At 53.7% G+C, this 16,588-nt stretch overlaps 1 protein-coding gene across 1 annotated transcript in view; it reads left to right on the top strand.

The window, feature by feature from the left end:
• ZNRF3 (zinc and ring finger 3) overlaps positions 1-14,534 on the top strand; it is a 141,569-nt gene extending 127,035 nt beyond the window's left edge. The window contains exons 3-9 of the mRNA XM_041003515.1: positions 5,935-6,009; positions 6,303-6,434; positions 7,667-7,777; positions 8,489-8,656; positions 10,474-10,576; positions 11,141-12,880; positions 13,854-14,534. Coding sequence (XP_040859449.1) covers positions 5,935-6,009; positions 6,303-6,434; positions 7,667-7,777; positions 8,489-8,656; positions 10,474-10,576; positions 11,141-12,880; positions 13,854-13,897 — 2,373 coding nt within the window. The 3' untranslated portion in view covers positions 13,898-14,534. The remainder of the gene's footprint in view (positions 1-5,934; positions 6,010-6,302; positions 6,435-7,666; positions 7,778-8,488; positions 8,657-10,473; positions 10,577-11,140; positions 12,881-13,853) is intronic.
• Positions 14,535-16,588: the final 2,054 nt, after the last annotated feature.

Genomic DNA, 16,588 nt, shown 5'->3' with positions numbered 1-16,588 from the left:
GTGAGTTGGGCTCCAGGCTTGGGTTTGTAGTCTGGAGATGATGAGCCTGGGGGTAGGAGGTGAGACCTTAGCCTGAGAGCAGTGCAGGTACAGATCCTTCTGTGGCTGTGTGGAGTCCACCAGGAGCAGAGGGGCTGGGCCCAGGGACCTCCCAAGGAAGAACAGATGGCAGCTATAGGGACAGAAAAACAGAAGGTGGGTTTGCTGGCAGAAGGAGCGTCCCTTGGAAGAGAGTGGGCTATAAGGAGGAGGGCAGAGTGGGGTCCAGTGCCAGCACCCCATGTGCTGCTCCACTTCCAATCGAGGTCTTTGCTAAGGCACCTGAAAAAGCAGTGAGAGCTAGCCTGAGTGCTTAGGTCCCAGCACCTGCAAGGTGCACCCAGATGGAACTATTTTGGTCATTTGGGGAGTTAACAGCCAATAAAAATATCAGTCTCTTTTCATTTCACCTTCCAAATATCAATAAATAGTTAAATGAATAAATCAAAAGCTACAATTTTGACTCAGTCCCTGGAAAAAGGAACCCAGAGAATAAGAGAGTTAAGAATTGTTTGAAGAATAGGGCCATCGCAGCACCCCATACACCCTCAGCCTGAGCTGGAAATGCCCCTGGATGCCTGGGTCAGCGTCCTCTGCTCAGCGAGTGACCAGAAATAGCTCTGGGATCCAAGCCGAAGCAGGATCTTGATGCCAAGGGGTGGGAGCCAAGTCCCAGGGCCCCATGACTCCACGACTCCACAGTCACTGCTGCTACCCATCAGGGTGAAGCTCCCACGCGTAAATTTGTGCAAGGAAAGCAGAAGGTAAACACTCGGGGTACGAGAAGGCCAGTCCTCAGCACCCTCATCCTGCTCCTTGCCAAACGCTTTCTCCTCCCGCAGGACGAGAGTGAATGTGTTCCAGCAGATACTTCTGGAAGGTCATGGCTAGGCTCTTCTTCCCTGGGATGCTCGGCACACAGTTGTCAGATGGAGCCTGTATAATTAGTTCAAGTGTTCTCATGCCGGTAACTATCCCATTAGAATTGTGGATGTGCCTCTCATTCAGTAATTAACATTCTGATCAAAATGTGAATTTTTCCATCACATCCCCCAGTTTCAAACCTGTGGGAGGGAGAGGGAACAAGCTGAAGAGATGAAACTGCTCGCGTCTTGGCAAGCCATCCACCATGGGATATTGGATCCCAAGGCCCCTCCTTGAAGGGAGGGGTTACCGGAAGTTGCTGAGATAAATATATAGAAACAATTGTTCTGCACCCAAGAAATGTTTGGAATTATAGATAGATAAGCTACTAGCATGTTAATGTGCTCTGTGTGGGTGAGAATATATATATATACACACAAATATATATAATCTGTATATACACACACGCATATATATGCAGCATTTCTCAAGAGACTGACCACATCCTCTTAAATGCACTTTGAGAGGAGTTCTTACTGAGCAAGCTCAACAATGATCCCAACTTTTTTTCCCCTTTGATCCCAAATTCTTAACTGCCTGCCCACTTGCCTTTGCAGCCTCCTCATGGAGGTCCTCGCTGGCCTTGCAGGCTGCAGACAGGCTCCAAAGACGAGACTGTGCAGCCACACTGGCCGATCCCTGCTGTTTACGTGTCCCCAGGGCTCAGCACACAGAGTAGCTGGCTAATGACTACTATCGGACAGCTAAATTAATAAACAGTAATATAAACAGCATTAAGCCCCGGCCCCGCCTACTGTGTTAATTAGTTTGCGTATGGACCGTGCCCAGAGCAATCTGCTTTGTTAGGCTTTTTGAGGTGTACAAATGTGGTCGGGAAGCGCTACCTCACCGCTTGCTCCTGGACTCCCAGGGGATGCCTGCCACCAGGCAAGGTGTGTATGTGCAGGGTATGTGCAGCTGTAAACTGAGCAGGAAGGACCACTGGGAGTTACAAATTCTTTAAATGCTGCATGGTTTACACTAGAGGAAGTAAGTGCAGGTGGCATCTACACACCTGTTTAGAGTCCCTGCATAAGCTGGGGACAGCGGGCTCATGGGGTCCATGTGGCCGCTAGGAAGGATTTTTTTTTTCCCACACAAGCACTTAGAGAAACACTCAAGATAATCATAGTTTCAGGGAAGATGCATCCCCACACACCCCAAAAAATGAGAAGCAAGGAAAGATGTCTGAAGAGGAAGTATCAGCACTCGGAGAAAAGCAAGAGCCTCAGTTGGCCGAAGAGAGACACCGAATGGAAGGGGCTGCACAGGAACCTGGCCCTGAAGGATCAGGAGGGTGTGTGTGATGAGCTCAGAGCTCGTCTGCCACACAGGAGGATTCTCCTAACGAGAGTGCTCCTCCCCATCAGCTCACCAACAGGCCACCTTTCCCTGCTATCAACCCTGCCAACAAATGTGACTGTATTCTGTGGGCCTCTCCAGCTTGTGATCAGTGGAGATTTTATACATTAATTTTTTTAAAAGACTTATTTATTTTTATTGGAATGTCAGATATACAGAGAGGAGGAGAGACAGAGAGGAAGATCTTCCATCCGATGATTCACCCCCCAAGTGAGCGCAACGGCCGATGCTGCACCGGTCTGAAGCCGGGAACCAGGAACTTCTTCCAGGTCTCCCACGTGGGTGCAGGGTCCCAAAGCTTTGGGCCGTCCTCGACTGCTTTCCCAGGCCACAAGGAGGGAGCTGGATGGGAAGTGGAGCTGCTGGGATTAGAACCAGTGTCCATATGGGATCCTGGTGCATTCAAGGTGAGGACTTTAGCCGCTGGGCCACGCCGCCGGGCCCGATTTTATGCATTAATTAATTTGATTGCACATAGATTGTCATCAGTGCAGTCAGGCAAGTCCACATTTAAGACCGTGTGGGTTGGCTTCACATTCTCCACCTTCGCCTTCAGTTCCGAACTCCTCTGTCTTCAGGATATTGGATATGAAAAGCCAAGATTCATTCAATGTATCATTGCCTGTTATTATTAATTATATTTTAATTAAATAATCATTAACATAGCAAATAGGAGAAAATGAAAGCATATCACAGCCATTAAAAAATACTTAGCAGGAGCCCAGCATGATAGCCTAGCAGCTAAAGTCCTCACCTTGCACGCGCCAGGATCCCATATGGGTGCCGGTTCTAATCCTGGGTGCCCCGCTTCCCATGCAGCTCCCTGCCTGTGGTCTGGGAAAGCAGTGGAGGACAGCCCAAAGCTTTGGGACCCTGCTCCCACATTGGAGACCTGGAGGAGGCTCTGGGCTCCTGGCTTGAAATTGGCTTAGCTCTGGCCATTGCAGCCATTTGGGGAGTGAATCAGCGAATGGAAGATCTTCCTCACTGTCTCTCCTCCTCTCTGTGTGCCTGACTTTCCAATAAAAATAAAATAAATGTAAATATATATATGTTTAGCATGGTTGGGGGAGGGACGGTACAGCGTTGTGGCTTGCAGGTTAAGCTGCAACTTGCAATGCTAGCCTGCTATATCGGAGTGCTGTTCAAGGCCCAGGTGCTCTGCTTCAGCACCATCTCACTGCCGACGGGCCTGGGTGAGATGGAAAACGGTCCGAGTGCTTGGCCCCGCCACCCACATGAGAGATCCAGATGGAATTCTGGGCTCCTGGCTTCGGCCTGGTGCAGCCTTGGCTCTTATGGTTATTTGCAGACTGAACCAGCTGATGAAAGCTCAACCTTTTTTTTTTTTTTTAACTAGAAATTATATATATTTACAAAGAATTTTTAATAACTTGTTGAAAACTTGCAGTGAGTGTAAGAACAGGATGCGGGACAGGCATTGTGGCACAGCCGATTGCGCCATTGCTCGCAATGCCTGCACCCCCTGCAGAAGGGTCAGTGTGCAGCCCGGCTGCTCCGCCACTCCTGATGTGGCTTCCTGTTAGTGCGTCCTGGGAGGAAGCTCGTGCAGGTGCTGGACTCCTGTCACCCAACTGGGAGACCCAGACGGAGTTCCTGACACAAGCCTGGTTATTGTGGACATCTTGGAGAGTGAACCCAGCAGGTAGAGGATCTCTTTTTCTGTCTCTGTCACTCCAACGTCCAAGTAGATGAAAATAAACTTTGATAGAGGCAAAAAGGGCAGGGTACCACGAGGAAAGCCCCACGTGTCACAACTTCCACTGAGAGGTAGAAGATACATGCCCTTGAATAACACTAGTCATCCCAATTTCCACACTTATCTTGTGCACAGGAATTTGGGACAAAAAGATTTTCTATCACCTTTTTGGGTTATTTTCTGTTAGGATGGCATTTTGTCAGGATTTTCCTACAGGGCAGGTTAGACACTGGGTCACAAGGGCTTGCTTAACAGCAGTTGAAAATGGTAACAGGCTGGGCTCAGCGCAGGAGCCTAGTGGCTGAAAGTCCTCGTCTTGCACACACCAAAATCGGTTCTGATTCCACCCGCCCAGTTGCCCATCCGGGTCTCTGCTTGTGACCTGGGAAAGCAGTCAAGGACAGCCCAAAGCCTTGGGACCCTGCACCCACATGGGAAACCTGGAAGACGCTCCTGGCTTCTGCCTCTCCCAGTGACTGGGGCGTGGAAGGAACCACAGTCGTGCTGACTGGAGGCATCCTCTTCTGACACACAGGGCAGCTGAGACTGGATCTGAATGAGATCCAGTGACTTGCACTCGGCTGAAGCAGGAACGCCTGCTAGCGTTCATTCCCCTCCCAGCCACTACCTAAAGCAGCAAGCATCCCATGGATGGGGCAGAGGGAAGGCGTCAGCAGAGGCCTTAACTGCAATTCAAAACGTTCTCTGCTGAAGAGCAGTTGGTGTAGTGCCAGCGCCTCTGAAACTACCGCCAAACCTGGGTGCAAAGGAATGGACTGCCTTAAAGGTGTGGGATGAGACTGCCCTCTAGCGGGCAAGCAGTCATTGGTCTAGCCATGTTCTGCTTAACGCTGTCTTTGGGGCCCGGTTGATGTTTGGGGATTCTTCTTGTAGAAGGAAATTGAGATTTTCTCTTATGTCAAACCCTACGTTTAGTGACCCTGTTAACCTCTGACCTTGACCATCGTTTGTTCATGCTATAGACGAGTAGTTTTTGTTTCTGTTTTACACACGCACACACATTGAAGGCATCACTTCCCTAACATGGTTCTGGTTCCTAAAATCCAAGGTACGTCTTGTCTTATTCTTTCAGCAGCTTCTCCTCTGTTGCCCACTGAAGTTAGTTGACTAGGATAGAAAGGAATTCTTTCTCATCACCCCTGCCCGCACCCCAGAAGACTCGCCTGGCTTCTCATTTGTTCCCAAAGCGACCTAATCTCAACTCTCTGATCTGCCGTGCCTCAAGTGGCTGACTCACCCGGATCTCTCCACAGGCCGATAGAACTCAGTCTCCTGGGCCCGACTCCAGCCCCGCTGAATCAGTCTCTGTGGTTGGAGCCAGGAACTCGGCTTTACAAACTTCCCAAGTGGTTTCTGATGTGCAGCCAGGTTCGACAGCCAGCTGTGCTAAATCCCCCACTTTATACTCGTTTCTCGTAGCTTCCCCTGCAACCCCACCCCAACGGCATCTCCAGAGGTCTTCAGCCCGTGTCCCTCATTCAAACTGACCGTTCAGGGGTTCGTTCAGGAGTCGTCCACATACTCTTCCAGCTGAGTGACATGGGAAGGAAGAGAGGGCCACCAAAGACATTGACCCCCCTTGCTGACAGGGCAGCCTGTGAGTTTGACATTTGGTTCCAGAGACAGAAGCTTATGAGTTACCTATCCAATTCCTTATTTTTCATCAAGTCTAACTCTCTGGAGGACCAAAAGCAATAGGTGAGCTTGTTCCCTTTGTACTTAGAGGAGAGTTGACTGATGTGTCAACTGTCACATGAAGGAGTCGGTACCTGTCAGTTTCTGCCCTCACATGCAGTCCTGGCCTCCAGGGACATGCAGGGAGGAAAGGGGACCAGCATCTCCAACCTGCTCTTTTTCCCTCCCACCAGGCCAAGCGTGCTGTGCAACGAGGAGCCACCGCAGTCATTTTTGATGTGTCCGAAAACCCAGAAGCGATCGACCAGGTAAAACGCTCTGGCCTTCCTGGCCCCGAAGGCTGCCTGTGAGAGGCACATCCCGTAAGCTGGACTCTGTCACCTTGGAAGTTCTGCTTGAAGTTAGATGTCACACCCATGAGAGATGAAGAGTCAGGGAGATGGGGTCAGGGAGCTTTTCTCCAAGGCCATCGCTTCTGGAAGCTTCCAGGCTGCCACACCTAGCTGGCTGAGAACTGACCATTGTCTTTCTGCAGCCTCTGTCTCTCTCCGGCCTCTCGAGGAAGTCCATCTTTTAAGCACAGCCCTGTCTTCCTCCCCAGCTAAACCAGGGCCTGGAGGACCCACTGAAGAGGCCGGTGGTGTATGTGAAGGGTGCAGATGCCATCAAACTGATGAATATCGTCAACAAGCAGAAAGTGGCCCGAGCCAGGATCCAGCACCGCCCGCCTCGAGTGAGTTTCACACCAGCCAGCCCCGGGATCTGCGCGCGCCCCCGGGCACCTGCCCCACTACCGCCTGTGCTTCTGTTCCCTTCCAGTTCGCACACCCCCATCTCTTCAGTACCCCTTCAGGCTCCTGCACACAGAGCCTGGCTCAGCAGTGGCACAGGAAGCCAGAGAGAAATTTCACCTGTTGTCTTGGATGTGAGCAATTTGAACAGTCTCATGAAAAACAGATTTGCACTATGATGTCACATTCCCTGTAACAACTCAATGGCTTCCTTTCTCCTCCGTCTCATCTCCCTCTGAAAGACTCACAGGGGACGGGAGAGGTGAAGCCCCTAGCGCTCAGCTTCCCATGCTCCCTGCCCCCGACCTTAGGACTATGGGAAAGGCCTGTACTTTTCGCCCACGTTGGGTTCAACTCCCTGCTTGCCATGTGAAGTTTACCTTCCTCCAGGACTAACACTGGGGTCTCATGGGCAGTGCCAAGCCTCCCCTCCTTAAGATACTTTTGGAGGAGACACTGCCGTTAGTCAGCTCTTCATGGGCATCTCCTCCCCCCAAACCTGGGGCTGAAGGATTCTGGAGGCACAGAGCAGGTGTCCCATGAACACTGCATCTCCTCCTCACGAATACTGCACTGTTCACATGCGGGGATGGCCCTGCCACCTGCCCAGGTGTTCAGATGCACAGGACTTCCCGGTCACCAAGCCCCACTCCTCGGGGCTACGTGCCCGTCCCAGGGGAAGCAGCTCCTGAGTTCTTCTAGGAGACAGGGCACTATGAGGAGAAAAACACACACTAAGGGCAGGGGGAGTCTGCAGAAACTGGCCAGGTTTTTCAAGCACTTTGGGAAATATGACTCATTGTAGTGGAAGCCAGTATCTGTGGAAGCAGCGTACCGTTTTCTGAGTGCTTATAACTTGTTAATTATACAGCTCCTAATTGCTGTTCCCACAAAACATGACACCCACTCCCTTGTCCCCTGAGTGCACTTATGCTCTTCCTGACTAGCTGAAGTGACACCGTGCCGTTCCATGGGGAGCCGGGCTTCCAGTGGGGCTCCCTTGACCATGGGGTGTCCTGACCCCTGCTGGCCTTCCCAGGCCACGAGAGCACGTCACATGCAAGAGCTGCAGCCCACGAGTTTGTCCTGAGCTAGAGGGAAGTTGGCCCCATGTGCCTTCCCCTGGCTAGGGCCATTGACTGCCAGGCTGAAGCGAGCCTGTGTTGTCTTACAGCAACCCACCGAGTACTTCGACATGGGCATCTTCCTGGCTTTCTTCGTCGTGGTCTCCTTAGTCTGCCTCATCCTCCTGGTCAAAATCAAGCTGAAACAGCGGCGCAGCCAGGTAACACACATGGACCCCCGCTGCCCATCACTGAGGACCACCAGGGACTTGGTCAGCCCTTCTGTGACGGCCTGAAGCACAGCAGTGTCCAGCACTAGGCCTGACCATCGTGCCTCAGCTAGGACCTGGCAGCCAGCAGCAGCGTGGGCAGAGTGGCATGGCAGATCTCAGACCCTGGCCCGCTCTGCTCAATCTGATTCTGTGTGCCAGGCTCCCTTGGTGACTGTCAGTGAGCAAAGTGGCCACTGTGGCACTTCAGCAAGCACATCCCTGTGTGTTCTTGCAAGAAGGCAAAGTTTGGCCACAGGGGCTGCTGAGAGGCTATAGGCAGGGATCCAGACTCAGACCTCGGTCGTGAGGGGGCGCAGGTGAGCAGTCCACTGAGAGCATGGTCACTGACATTCCCCCAGCAGGTCAGCACCTCCGATGGGCATGCTGCTCAGGCCTCACACTTGTTATCTCTTGATTCCTGCCATGTCCTTCCAGTAAAGAGCAGGTTCCCTTGGCATGGAGCAGTTTAATAACTCATGAGCCAGCCTAATCTGGAGGCAGGCGGGCTAAGAAATGGGCAAAGATCCCTGTGTTCGGGTGACAGTAGAGGCCTCTGTGGGGCAACCTCGACTCAAAGCGATTGCTTACCCGCGGTCCCTGGCGGGCAGCAGTGACTGCTAATGGGCCCCAGACCCTAACAGCTGACATTCTACCACGCAGAACTCCATGAACAGACTGGCCGTGCAGGCTCTGGAGAAGATGGAAACCAGAAAGTTCAACTCCAAGAGCAAGGGCCGCCGAGAGGGGAGCTGTGGGGCCCTGGACACACTCAGCAGCAGCTCCACATCTGACTGTGCCATCTGCCTGGAGAGGTACATCGACGGAGAGGTAAGGAAAGAGGCATCCTGGGCAAGGCCAAGGCAGGCCACTCAGCAAGGGATGCCCAGCCCTGGAAGGCCAGGGCACCCCCTTCCTTTCCTACAGCTCTGCAGCAACTTCAGGTCACTAAGGTGGGGGGTGCTGACATGTTCTGACCTCTCCAGCCCTGGGAGGGAGTGACCACAGTGCAGCCACATTGAGCACAGGTGGCTTCGGAAGTCCACCAGGGACAACACGGGGAGACTTTCAGAAAGCTCATGAAAGTCTCATTGTCGATTTACCCATTTGCATTTATTTGCATATCAGAGTGACAGAGAAAGGGAGGGAGGACATTCCAAGTGCGAGTTGGACTCCCCTGCATTACGTTACGTTGCCTGTCCATCAAACTGCAGTTCAATGTAGTTCCCAATAGACTTTTGGAAGCCACTCCCCCACTCCCTCCCTCTCCTAGTGCACGATTGGCCAGAAAAGTCTGCTTTCAAGAAAATCTACACATGCTATCTTCTTTTCTTTCTTTATTTATTTTAAAGATTTATTTGTTTTTATTGGAAAGGCAGATTTACAGAGAGAAGGAGACAGAGAAATATCTTCCATCCATCCGCTGGTTCACTCTCCAAGTGGCCACCCTGACTGGAGCTGAGCCAACCCGAAGCCGGGAGCTTCTTTGTGGTCTCCCTTGCGAGTGCAGGATCCCAAAGCTCTGGGCCATCCTCTGCTGCTTTCCCAGACCACAAGCAGTGAGCTAGAAGGGAGTTAGAGCAGCTGGGACACAAACCAGTACTTGAAAGGGAAGGCTTATCCAGTTGAACCATAGCGCTTTTCTTTGAAATGTTCCAAGTTGCAAGCATAACACCATGGGGGCTACATGCCACTCATCATCTGTCAGGAGATTAAGTGAATGTGGTCCAACACATCATCAGACAGATGCACACAAGCACTCCATGCCCAGAGACACAGAGGCAGGGAGCCAACTGCTCATTCGGCAAGCATTGCACCTCTGATGGAAACGCCATCCGCTGCCACAATGTAGGCTAGCAAGTAAAAGCTGAGTTTATGCAGAACCTTTTAGAGTCCTGGATGCCTGCCTGGACTGGACTGTCTGCTCTGGTACATTCTGGCTTTGTGGTCCTGGGCCAATGACCTCTTTGTCAAAGCCTCCTGTGCTTGTGCCATGGGCCCAGCCTTCCAGGTGGTCTCAAAGGTTACCTGAGGACTCACAGGAGACCTTTGCCATGGTAGTGTCAGGCGTTTGTTTGAAATGTTATCAACCGGGTGCCCCCATGTTGGTGACAGAGGGGGACAGGACAGCTTTGCCACCTGACCTACATCTTCCTTTCAGCTAGTCCCCATTTGCCATCCCTGGTGGCAGCCACCATCCCCAAGCTGCGTTATATCCTCCACCCCCGGCCTCTCATCCTCACTACCACAAAGTTCTGTTCTTCCGAGCGTGCTGGCATGTATGTGTGTACTCCTCCAACTGTGGGAAAGGGGCCAGCTCGCCAGAGCTCCCATGGCTGGGCCTGGCACATGGATAGGTTTACGTGGGCCCTACCTTGGCATGGAGCCAGTGTGTACCTGGAGGTCAGGGGAGGGCCCAGGCATGGTGAGAGGGTCTTTGGTGCACAGCAGGCTCCACAGAAGGAAGCCCACATGGGCAGGTTCCTTCTCACAGGGAACCCATACCTGGGTCCTGCCTTAGCATGGAGCCTAGGTGTAGCTGGAGGTCGGGGGGAGGGTCCTTGGTGCACAGCAGGCTCCACTGAAGGCGGAACTGCATGCTCACCCATGCCCTCTCTTCAGGCTGTGTCTCTTCTCCCCGTCCGCAGGAGCTACGGGTTATCCCCTGCACTCACCGCTTTCACAGGAAGTGTGTGGACCCCTGGCTGCTGCAGCACCACACCTGCCCACACTGTCGGCACAACATCATAGGTAAGGGTCCCCAGCCGCTGCCGCCGGCACTGCCAGGGGTGAAGTTACAGGACGCTGTCTTGTTAGTACTGAGCCTGGTGTTAGGAACCCCTAGGGTACCAGCATGAAGGGTCTTCCCAAAGCCACCACCCCTGCCCCCATCTCTTCAGTGGCGTCAAAGTAAAGATACCCACTCCTGCCGAGAGTCACAGGGCTATTCCCCAGGGCCACAAGGGCCAAGGCATGTGCAGTGCCAGTTTTGCGTTACTTGTTGTGGAGTAAGGGACACTATCATCTTGTGTCACCCCCACCCCCATTGCTGTCCACATACTCAGGTGATGCCCTGGTCCGGCAGAATGGTGAGGAGGTGGGCACAGGTCCTTATGAGGGTGACCACCTTTCACAGAGACACAGTCAGCCCTCCCCCAGCACAGCCAGGCTCGGCAACAACTTAGAAGTGGGCAGGCTCAGGAAAATAGGCACCTTGTCCCATGACCAAGCCCACTGCTCCAAGCACTATCGTGTTTCGCGTCCAGTACCTGTCTGCTTGGCCCTGCTTACTCTGTTTTGTCTGCTTCTTCTCAGAACAAAAGGGAAACCCGAGCGCCGTGTGTGTGGAGCCAAGCAACCTCCCTCGGGGTCGGCAGCAGAGGGTGACCTTGCCCGTGCATTACCCAGGCCGTGTGCACAGGACCAATGCCATCCCAGCCTACCCCACCAGGACGAGCATGGACTCCCACGGGAATCCCGTGACGCTGCTGACCGTGGACCGACACGGGGAACAGAGCCTCTACTCTCCACAGACCCCCGCCTATATCCGTGGCTACCCACCCTTCCACCTGGACCACAGCCTGGCCACACACCGCTGTGGCCTGGAGCACCGGGCCTACTCACCAGCCCACCCCTTCCGCAGGCCCAAGTTCAGCGGCCGCAGCTTCTCTAAGGCAGCTTGCTTCTCCCAGTATGAGACCATGTACCAACACTACTACTTCCAGGGCCTCAGCTACCCGGAGCAGGAGGGTCAGCCCCCCGCCAGCCTGCATCCCCGGGGCCCGGCCCATGCCTTCGCACCCAGTGGCGGTGGTGGCAGTGGCAGTGGCGGCCTGCTCTTCCCCACCATGGTGCACATGGCCCCGCCCTCCCACCTGGAGAGCGGCAGCACATCCAGCTTCAGCTGCTACCACGGCCACCGCTCAGTGTGCAGTGGTTACCTGGCCGACTGCCCGGGCAGTGACAGCAGCAGCAGCAGCTCTGGCCAGTGCCACTGCTCCTCCAGCGACTCGGTGGTAGACTGCACCGAAGTCAGCAACCAGGGTGTGTACGGGAGCTGCTCCACCTTCCGCAGCTCCCTCAGCAGTGACTACGACCCCTTCATCTACCGCAGCCGGAGCCCATGTCGCGCCAGCGACGCCAGTGGGTCAGGCAGCTCGGGCCGGGGGCCTGCTGTGCACCTCGAGGGCTCCCCGCCACCACCCGCACCACCACCTCCACCCCTGCCACCACCTGAGGAGTTCCAGGCCGTACATCATGGTGCTGGGCGGGGTGAGGCCTGGCCGGGTCCCACCTCGCCCTCGGGGGACCAGCTGTCTACCTACAGCCTGGACATGAACTACAGCAGCAGCTCCTCACTGGAGCACAGGGGGCCCAACAGCTCTACCTCAGAAGTGGGGCTCGAGGCTTCTCCTGGGGCCGCCCTGGACCTCAGGAGGACCTGGAAGGGGGGAAGTGAGGGGCCACTGTGCACCTGTTGCTGTGAGCCCCAACCCTCAGCTTCCGGGTCCCCCCTTCATGAGGCCTGTGGCCTCGCTGGTGGGGAGCCACAGCCAGGGCAACCGGGGAGCTCCATGTATGGCCTTCCCCCAGCCCATCGGCCCAGGACAGATGGGGTAAAATATGAGGGCCTTCCCTGCTGCTTCTATGAAGAAAAGCAGGTGGCCCCAGGCGGCTGCCACACCGAGGACTACTCCGTGAGTGTGCAGTACACACTCGTTGAGGAACCCCTGCCCAGCTGCTACCCGGGGGCCCGGGATCTCAGCCAACGCATCCCCATCATCCCAGAGGACGTGGACCCAGACCTGGGCCTGCCCTCAGACTGCCAGGGCCCCCAGAGCCTTAGCCCCTGGGGTGGGCCGCCCGCCCTGGACACACCTTGGTCCCATGGGGCTCAGGGAACAGCCCAGGAAGAAGAGTGGCCCCCATGCCATCAGGCCGGGGAGCCACTACCACCTGGCTGCCCTTCAGACGATGCGGGTGCCTCCACAGCCAGCTTCCCCTGCACCTCCCAGGACACTCAGGAGTCTAGCGCCATGGCCCCCGAGGCTGCAGGTGAGTGCAGGAGGTGGCCCTGGGCCAGGGCAGGGATCCCCATGGGGGTATCCTTCTCGTTGTATTTTCTGAAAGTCTCCTTTGTGCCTTGGCTTTGTTTTTTGTTTTTTTTTTTATTGGAAAGTCAGATATACAGAGAGGAGGAGAGATTCACTCTCCAAATGGCCACAATGGCCAGAGCTGTGCCAATCCAAAGCCAGGAGCCTCTTCCAGGTCTTCCACGTGGGTTCAGGGTCTCAAGGCTTTGGGCTGTCCTCAGCTGCTTTCCCAGGCCACAAGCAGGGCCCTGGGTGGGAACCAGGGCCACCAGGATATGAATCGGCGTGCATATGGAACCCCGGCACGTGCAAGGCGAGGACTTTAGACACTAGGCTACCGCAGCAGGCCCTTGCCCTTGGCTTTGTTGAATACCATCTACACCTGATAACAGCCAGGTGTTCTTCCCCAGTAAGCTCTAGGTCAGGTCCATCAAGTCCGTGTTTCCATGATCAGGAAACAGACATTGCAGAAGACAGCAGCGGTCACAGCTCTTTGTCTTTCTTTTGAACCTTCTCAGTGAGGCAGAACGCGTCCCCCAGTACTGTGTGTTCCAGCCCCTGCCTAGCTTTCTAACCCACTCCTGTCTCCTCCCTACTGGCTTCCTGCCCTGTCCCTGTGTGCCTCCTAAGTCCTCCCAAGCCCAGGTCCCTCTGGGTTGGAGCCTCTAAATTCTGTTAGCCGGGGTTGTCCCCACTGCCTCTGCCCTGGGCCTGTCTCTTTGGTATGTTGCACTCTTGTGCCACCTAAGGGCTTCCAGAAGGCTCTGCAGGTCCAGACGGCAACTGTGTTCTCAGGCCACATGGGACCTGTTTGAGCCTGTGCACCGCTGTGAGCTGTGCCTGCATCCTGCTAGGCCCCTCCCTCAGTCCCTGTGCCCCCTGCCCCAGGCCTGCACTGCCAGCGTCTCCCCTGATGACTGTTGTCTCTCTCCCAGGACCAGGACCTCGCCCGGCAGACCCCAGCGGCCCAGGAGCCTGAGCAGAGAAGGAACACTTCTCTCAAAATGGGAAACTGTATGGAGACTCCACACTCTGACTTCCTTCAAAAACAAACAAAATTTATTTTTTAGCTTTGACAAACACACAAAAGTGGTAATAAAGAGAGCCCTCCTTCTCAACCCAAAATGTGAGCCACCTGTGGCAAGATGCCACCCTCACCTGATCCCACCCCTCGTTTATCACAGCCCTCCCCAATCCCTTCCTATGCCCCTGTTGGTAACATGTCACCCTTCTGTTTTGTAAAGTGTGTGTGCTTGGGGTTCCGCGGTATGTGGGATTGAGTTCTCTGCTCTTTTTTTTTTTTTAAAGATATTATATGTAAATGTAAAAAGTTATTTAAATATATATTTTAAAGAACCCTAATCGCCAACTTTTGCTGAAAGAGAAAAAAAAAATCACTGGTGCATTTGAATGACCCACGTCATGTGTAGATACTGTTGTCTCCCGCAGGGAGCTCAGGCCTTTGAAAAGCTCAGGGCGACACCTGCCTTAGAAAACCAACCAGAAACTTGAAGCCAAGCCAGTTGTTGATATGGGTACAAATGCCAAGGAGCCATGCCACACTGCCTCTCCCGGGCATGTCTCTGGCAAGTTCCAGTGTCTAAACTGCAGGGACTCCTGGGAAGCCCAGCCTCTCTGGCGCTCACCTTCAAGACCAGAATAAGGGGGCAGGTGTGCAGCTCCATGCAGCCAAACCATCACGCCTCCCCTTCCCCGCCTCACCCCAAGCCCCACGCCAGTTCTTGCCCAGAAGTCTCCATCTGTCCCTCTGGGTCATCTTCCTGAGGCAAATGACCGAGAGCCCAGCCAGCCCCTGGCCTTGGCAGAGATCCCGGTCATAGTAAAGGGTAGTGTGTCTTGAGGCCGGGTAACTCTGTCTCAAATTCTGACCCCTGAGGTTAGAACAGAGGTAGCCCCCCAACCCCCAACCTTACCCCCTTCCTGGGTGGCCCTGACTTTGGCCTCCCGCCACTTGACTGCAGAAAAGGTTCGACCAGGGTGTGTGGGGCGCACATCCAGGAGGAAGGTTGTTTTGTGGTCTTGGTGTCCCATGGGGCTGGGGCCGGAGTGGTCCCCACTGACCCAGCTGCGTGTGCTTGGAGATGGGGGGCAACCACACCCCTCTGCTGCTGCTGTTTCTGGGGCAGCCTTCTGAGGGACACGGAGCTGGACCCATGGGGGCTCCACCAAGTTCTGAATGCCAGCCTTTCCCAGCTCTCCCCATGCCCCCACGTGAGCCCTGCTTCAGGGTCCATCAGCCCTCCACCTCATGGCTGAAGTTGCTCATCTCACTTGCAAATGCCTACTAGCCTGTCTCCTCATGCACTATTAAGTATTGGTTCTCCATGAGACAGAGAGGATCAGAGGGCTGAGACCCACAGGGTAGCCCTTTGTATATTTCCCTAGCCTCTTATTTTCTGTGAAAGGGGGAGTTTTAAAGAAAAAGAAGAAAACCCAAAACATGTTTTTTGGGTCTTTTTCTGTTTATGTTTCATTTTTTAAAAAGGGAGAATCTATTTAAAGCTATTTCAAATCAGGGATTGTCATCTTTTTTGTCCCCTGTATCCCTTATTCTTAAAAAAAATTTTTTTGTTTTCGTTAGAGGAAGCTAATCCCATTAGGCCTTGTTTCCACTGACCCTACATTCATTTTCAGCCAATGTTTTGCCTCCATCTAGAGAGTCTAGCCCCAGCCTGTAGGTGAAGAAGTAGAGAGCCCCTTTCCTGTCCCAGGTGACCCCACTCCCAATTCCCAGTCAGGCTCCCAGGCTTCCGACCTGAATAACTATTTTTGTTTTGCCTCAAACGTCCAATGATGGGAGCCCTTTGTCGTGGAGGACCTGACTGTGGTAAGAGGTTCCCAGCCTCCAGGCGGCTCTCCAGGGTTGTGCCCTGCACACCTGTTGGTGAGGGTGTGAGAAGCACCCAAGCTGCTGACAGGCGATCCGCGGGCCGCCTTTGTTCCTGGAGCCAGGAGGAGCAGCTGCCCAAGACGGCAGCTTGCATTACGCGGTTTTAGGGCAGCGGGTGTGTGGCTTTTAACGCGCACTGCAAAAAGCAGCTTCTCATGGTTGAGATTTTTGTTTGTTTGTGGTTTTGCTTTTTGTGTGTTTGATGCTTTTGAGGCCCCGCATATTAGCTGGCTGGTCTGAAACCGTACCCTGGTAGGGGTTTTCTTTTAACCTGTTTGGAGGGCTGCTCCTCAGTAGCCTCAAGCAATAAATCACAGAGAATGTGGCTCAGACTGGGCTTATTAAAATCAACACATCTGATTTTTAAAAGAAGCACCATTGAATGTTTAGCGTTTATAGGTGGTGGAAGCAAAAACTAAAATTTTAGAACTTTAAATATCCACTACTGCCTTGGAAATCTGGGCTGGCTCATCAGACAGGGAGGATCCCAGGATAAGAGTTGGATCACCCAACTGTCTCATTGTGTCACCATCAGCATCAAAAATAAATGTCTTCTTCAAGGTTGTCAGATTCCATTAAGATGACTGATACCTTGTTTGGCAGACTCCTCAAACTGTGGGACCCAGGACCACCTCATTCCCCGCCAGAAACCAGGGTGTCCCCATGGCCCGACCTGGCCTCAGTACAGCCTAGTCAGCACAAGGAAGAGATCTAGAACCACCTAGAAATGAAAGCTTAGATATTGTGGCTGACAGGGTT

This window comes from Ochotona curzoniae, unplaced genomic scaffold, assembly GCF_017591425.1.
Source record: "Ochotona curzoniae isolate NIBS_2020 unplaced genomic scaffold, NIBS_Ocur_1.0 scaffold_274, whole genome shotgun sequence".
Taxonomy (NCBI): Eukaryota; Metazoa; Chordata; class Mammalia; order Lagomorpha; family Ochotonidae; genus Ochotona; species Ochotona curzoniae.
This window is presented reverse-complemented; position numbering and strand designations above follow the sequence as displayed.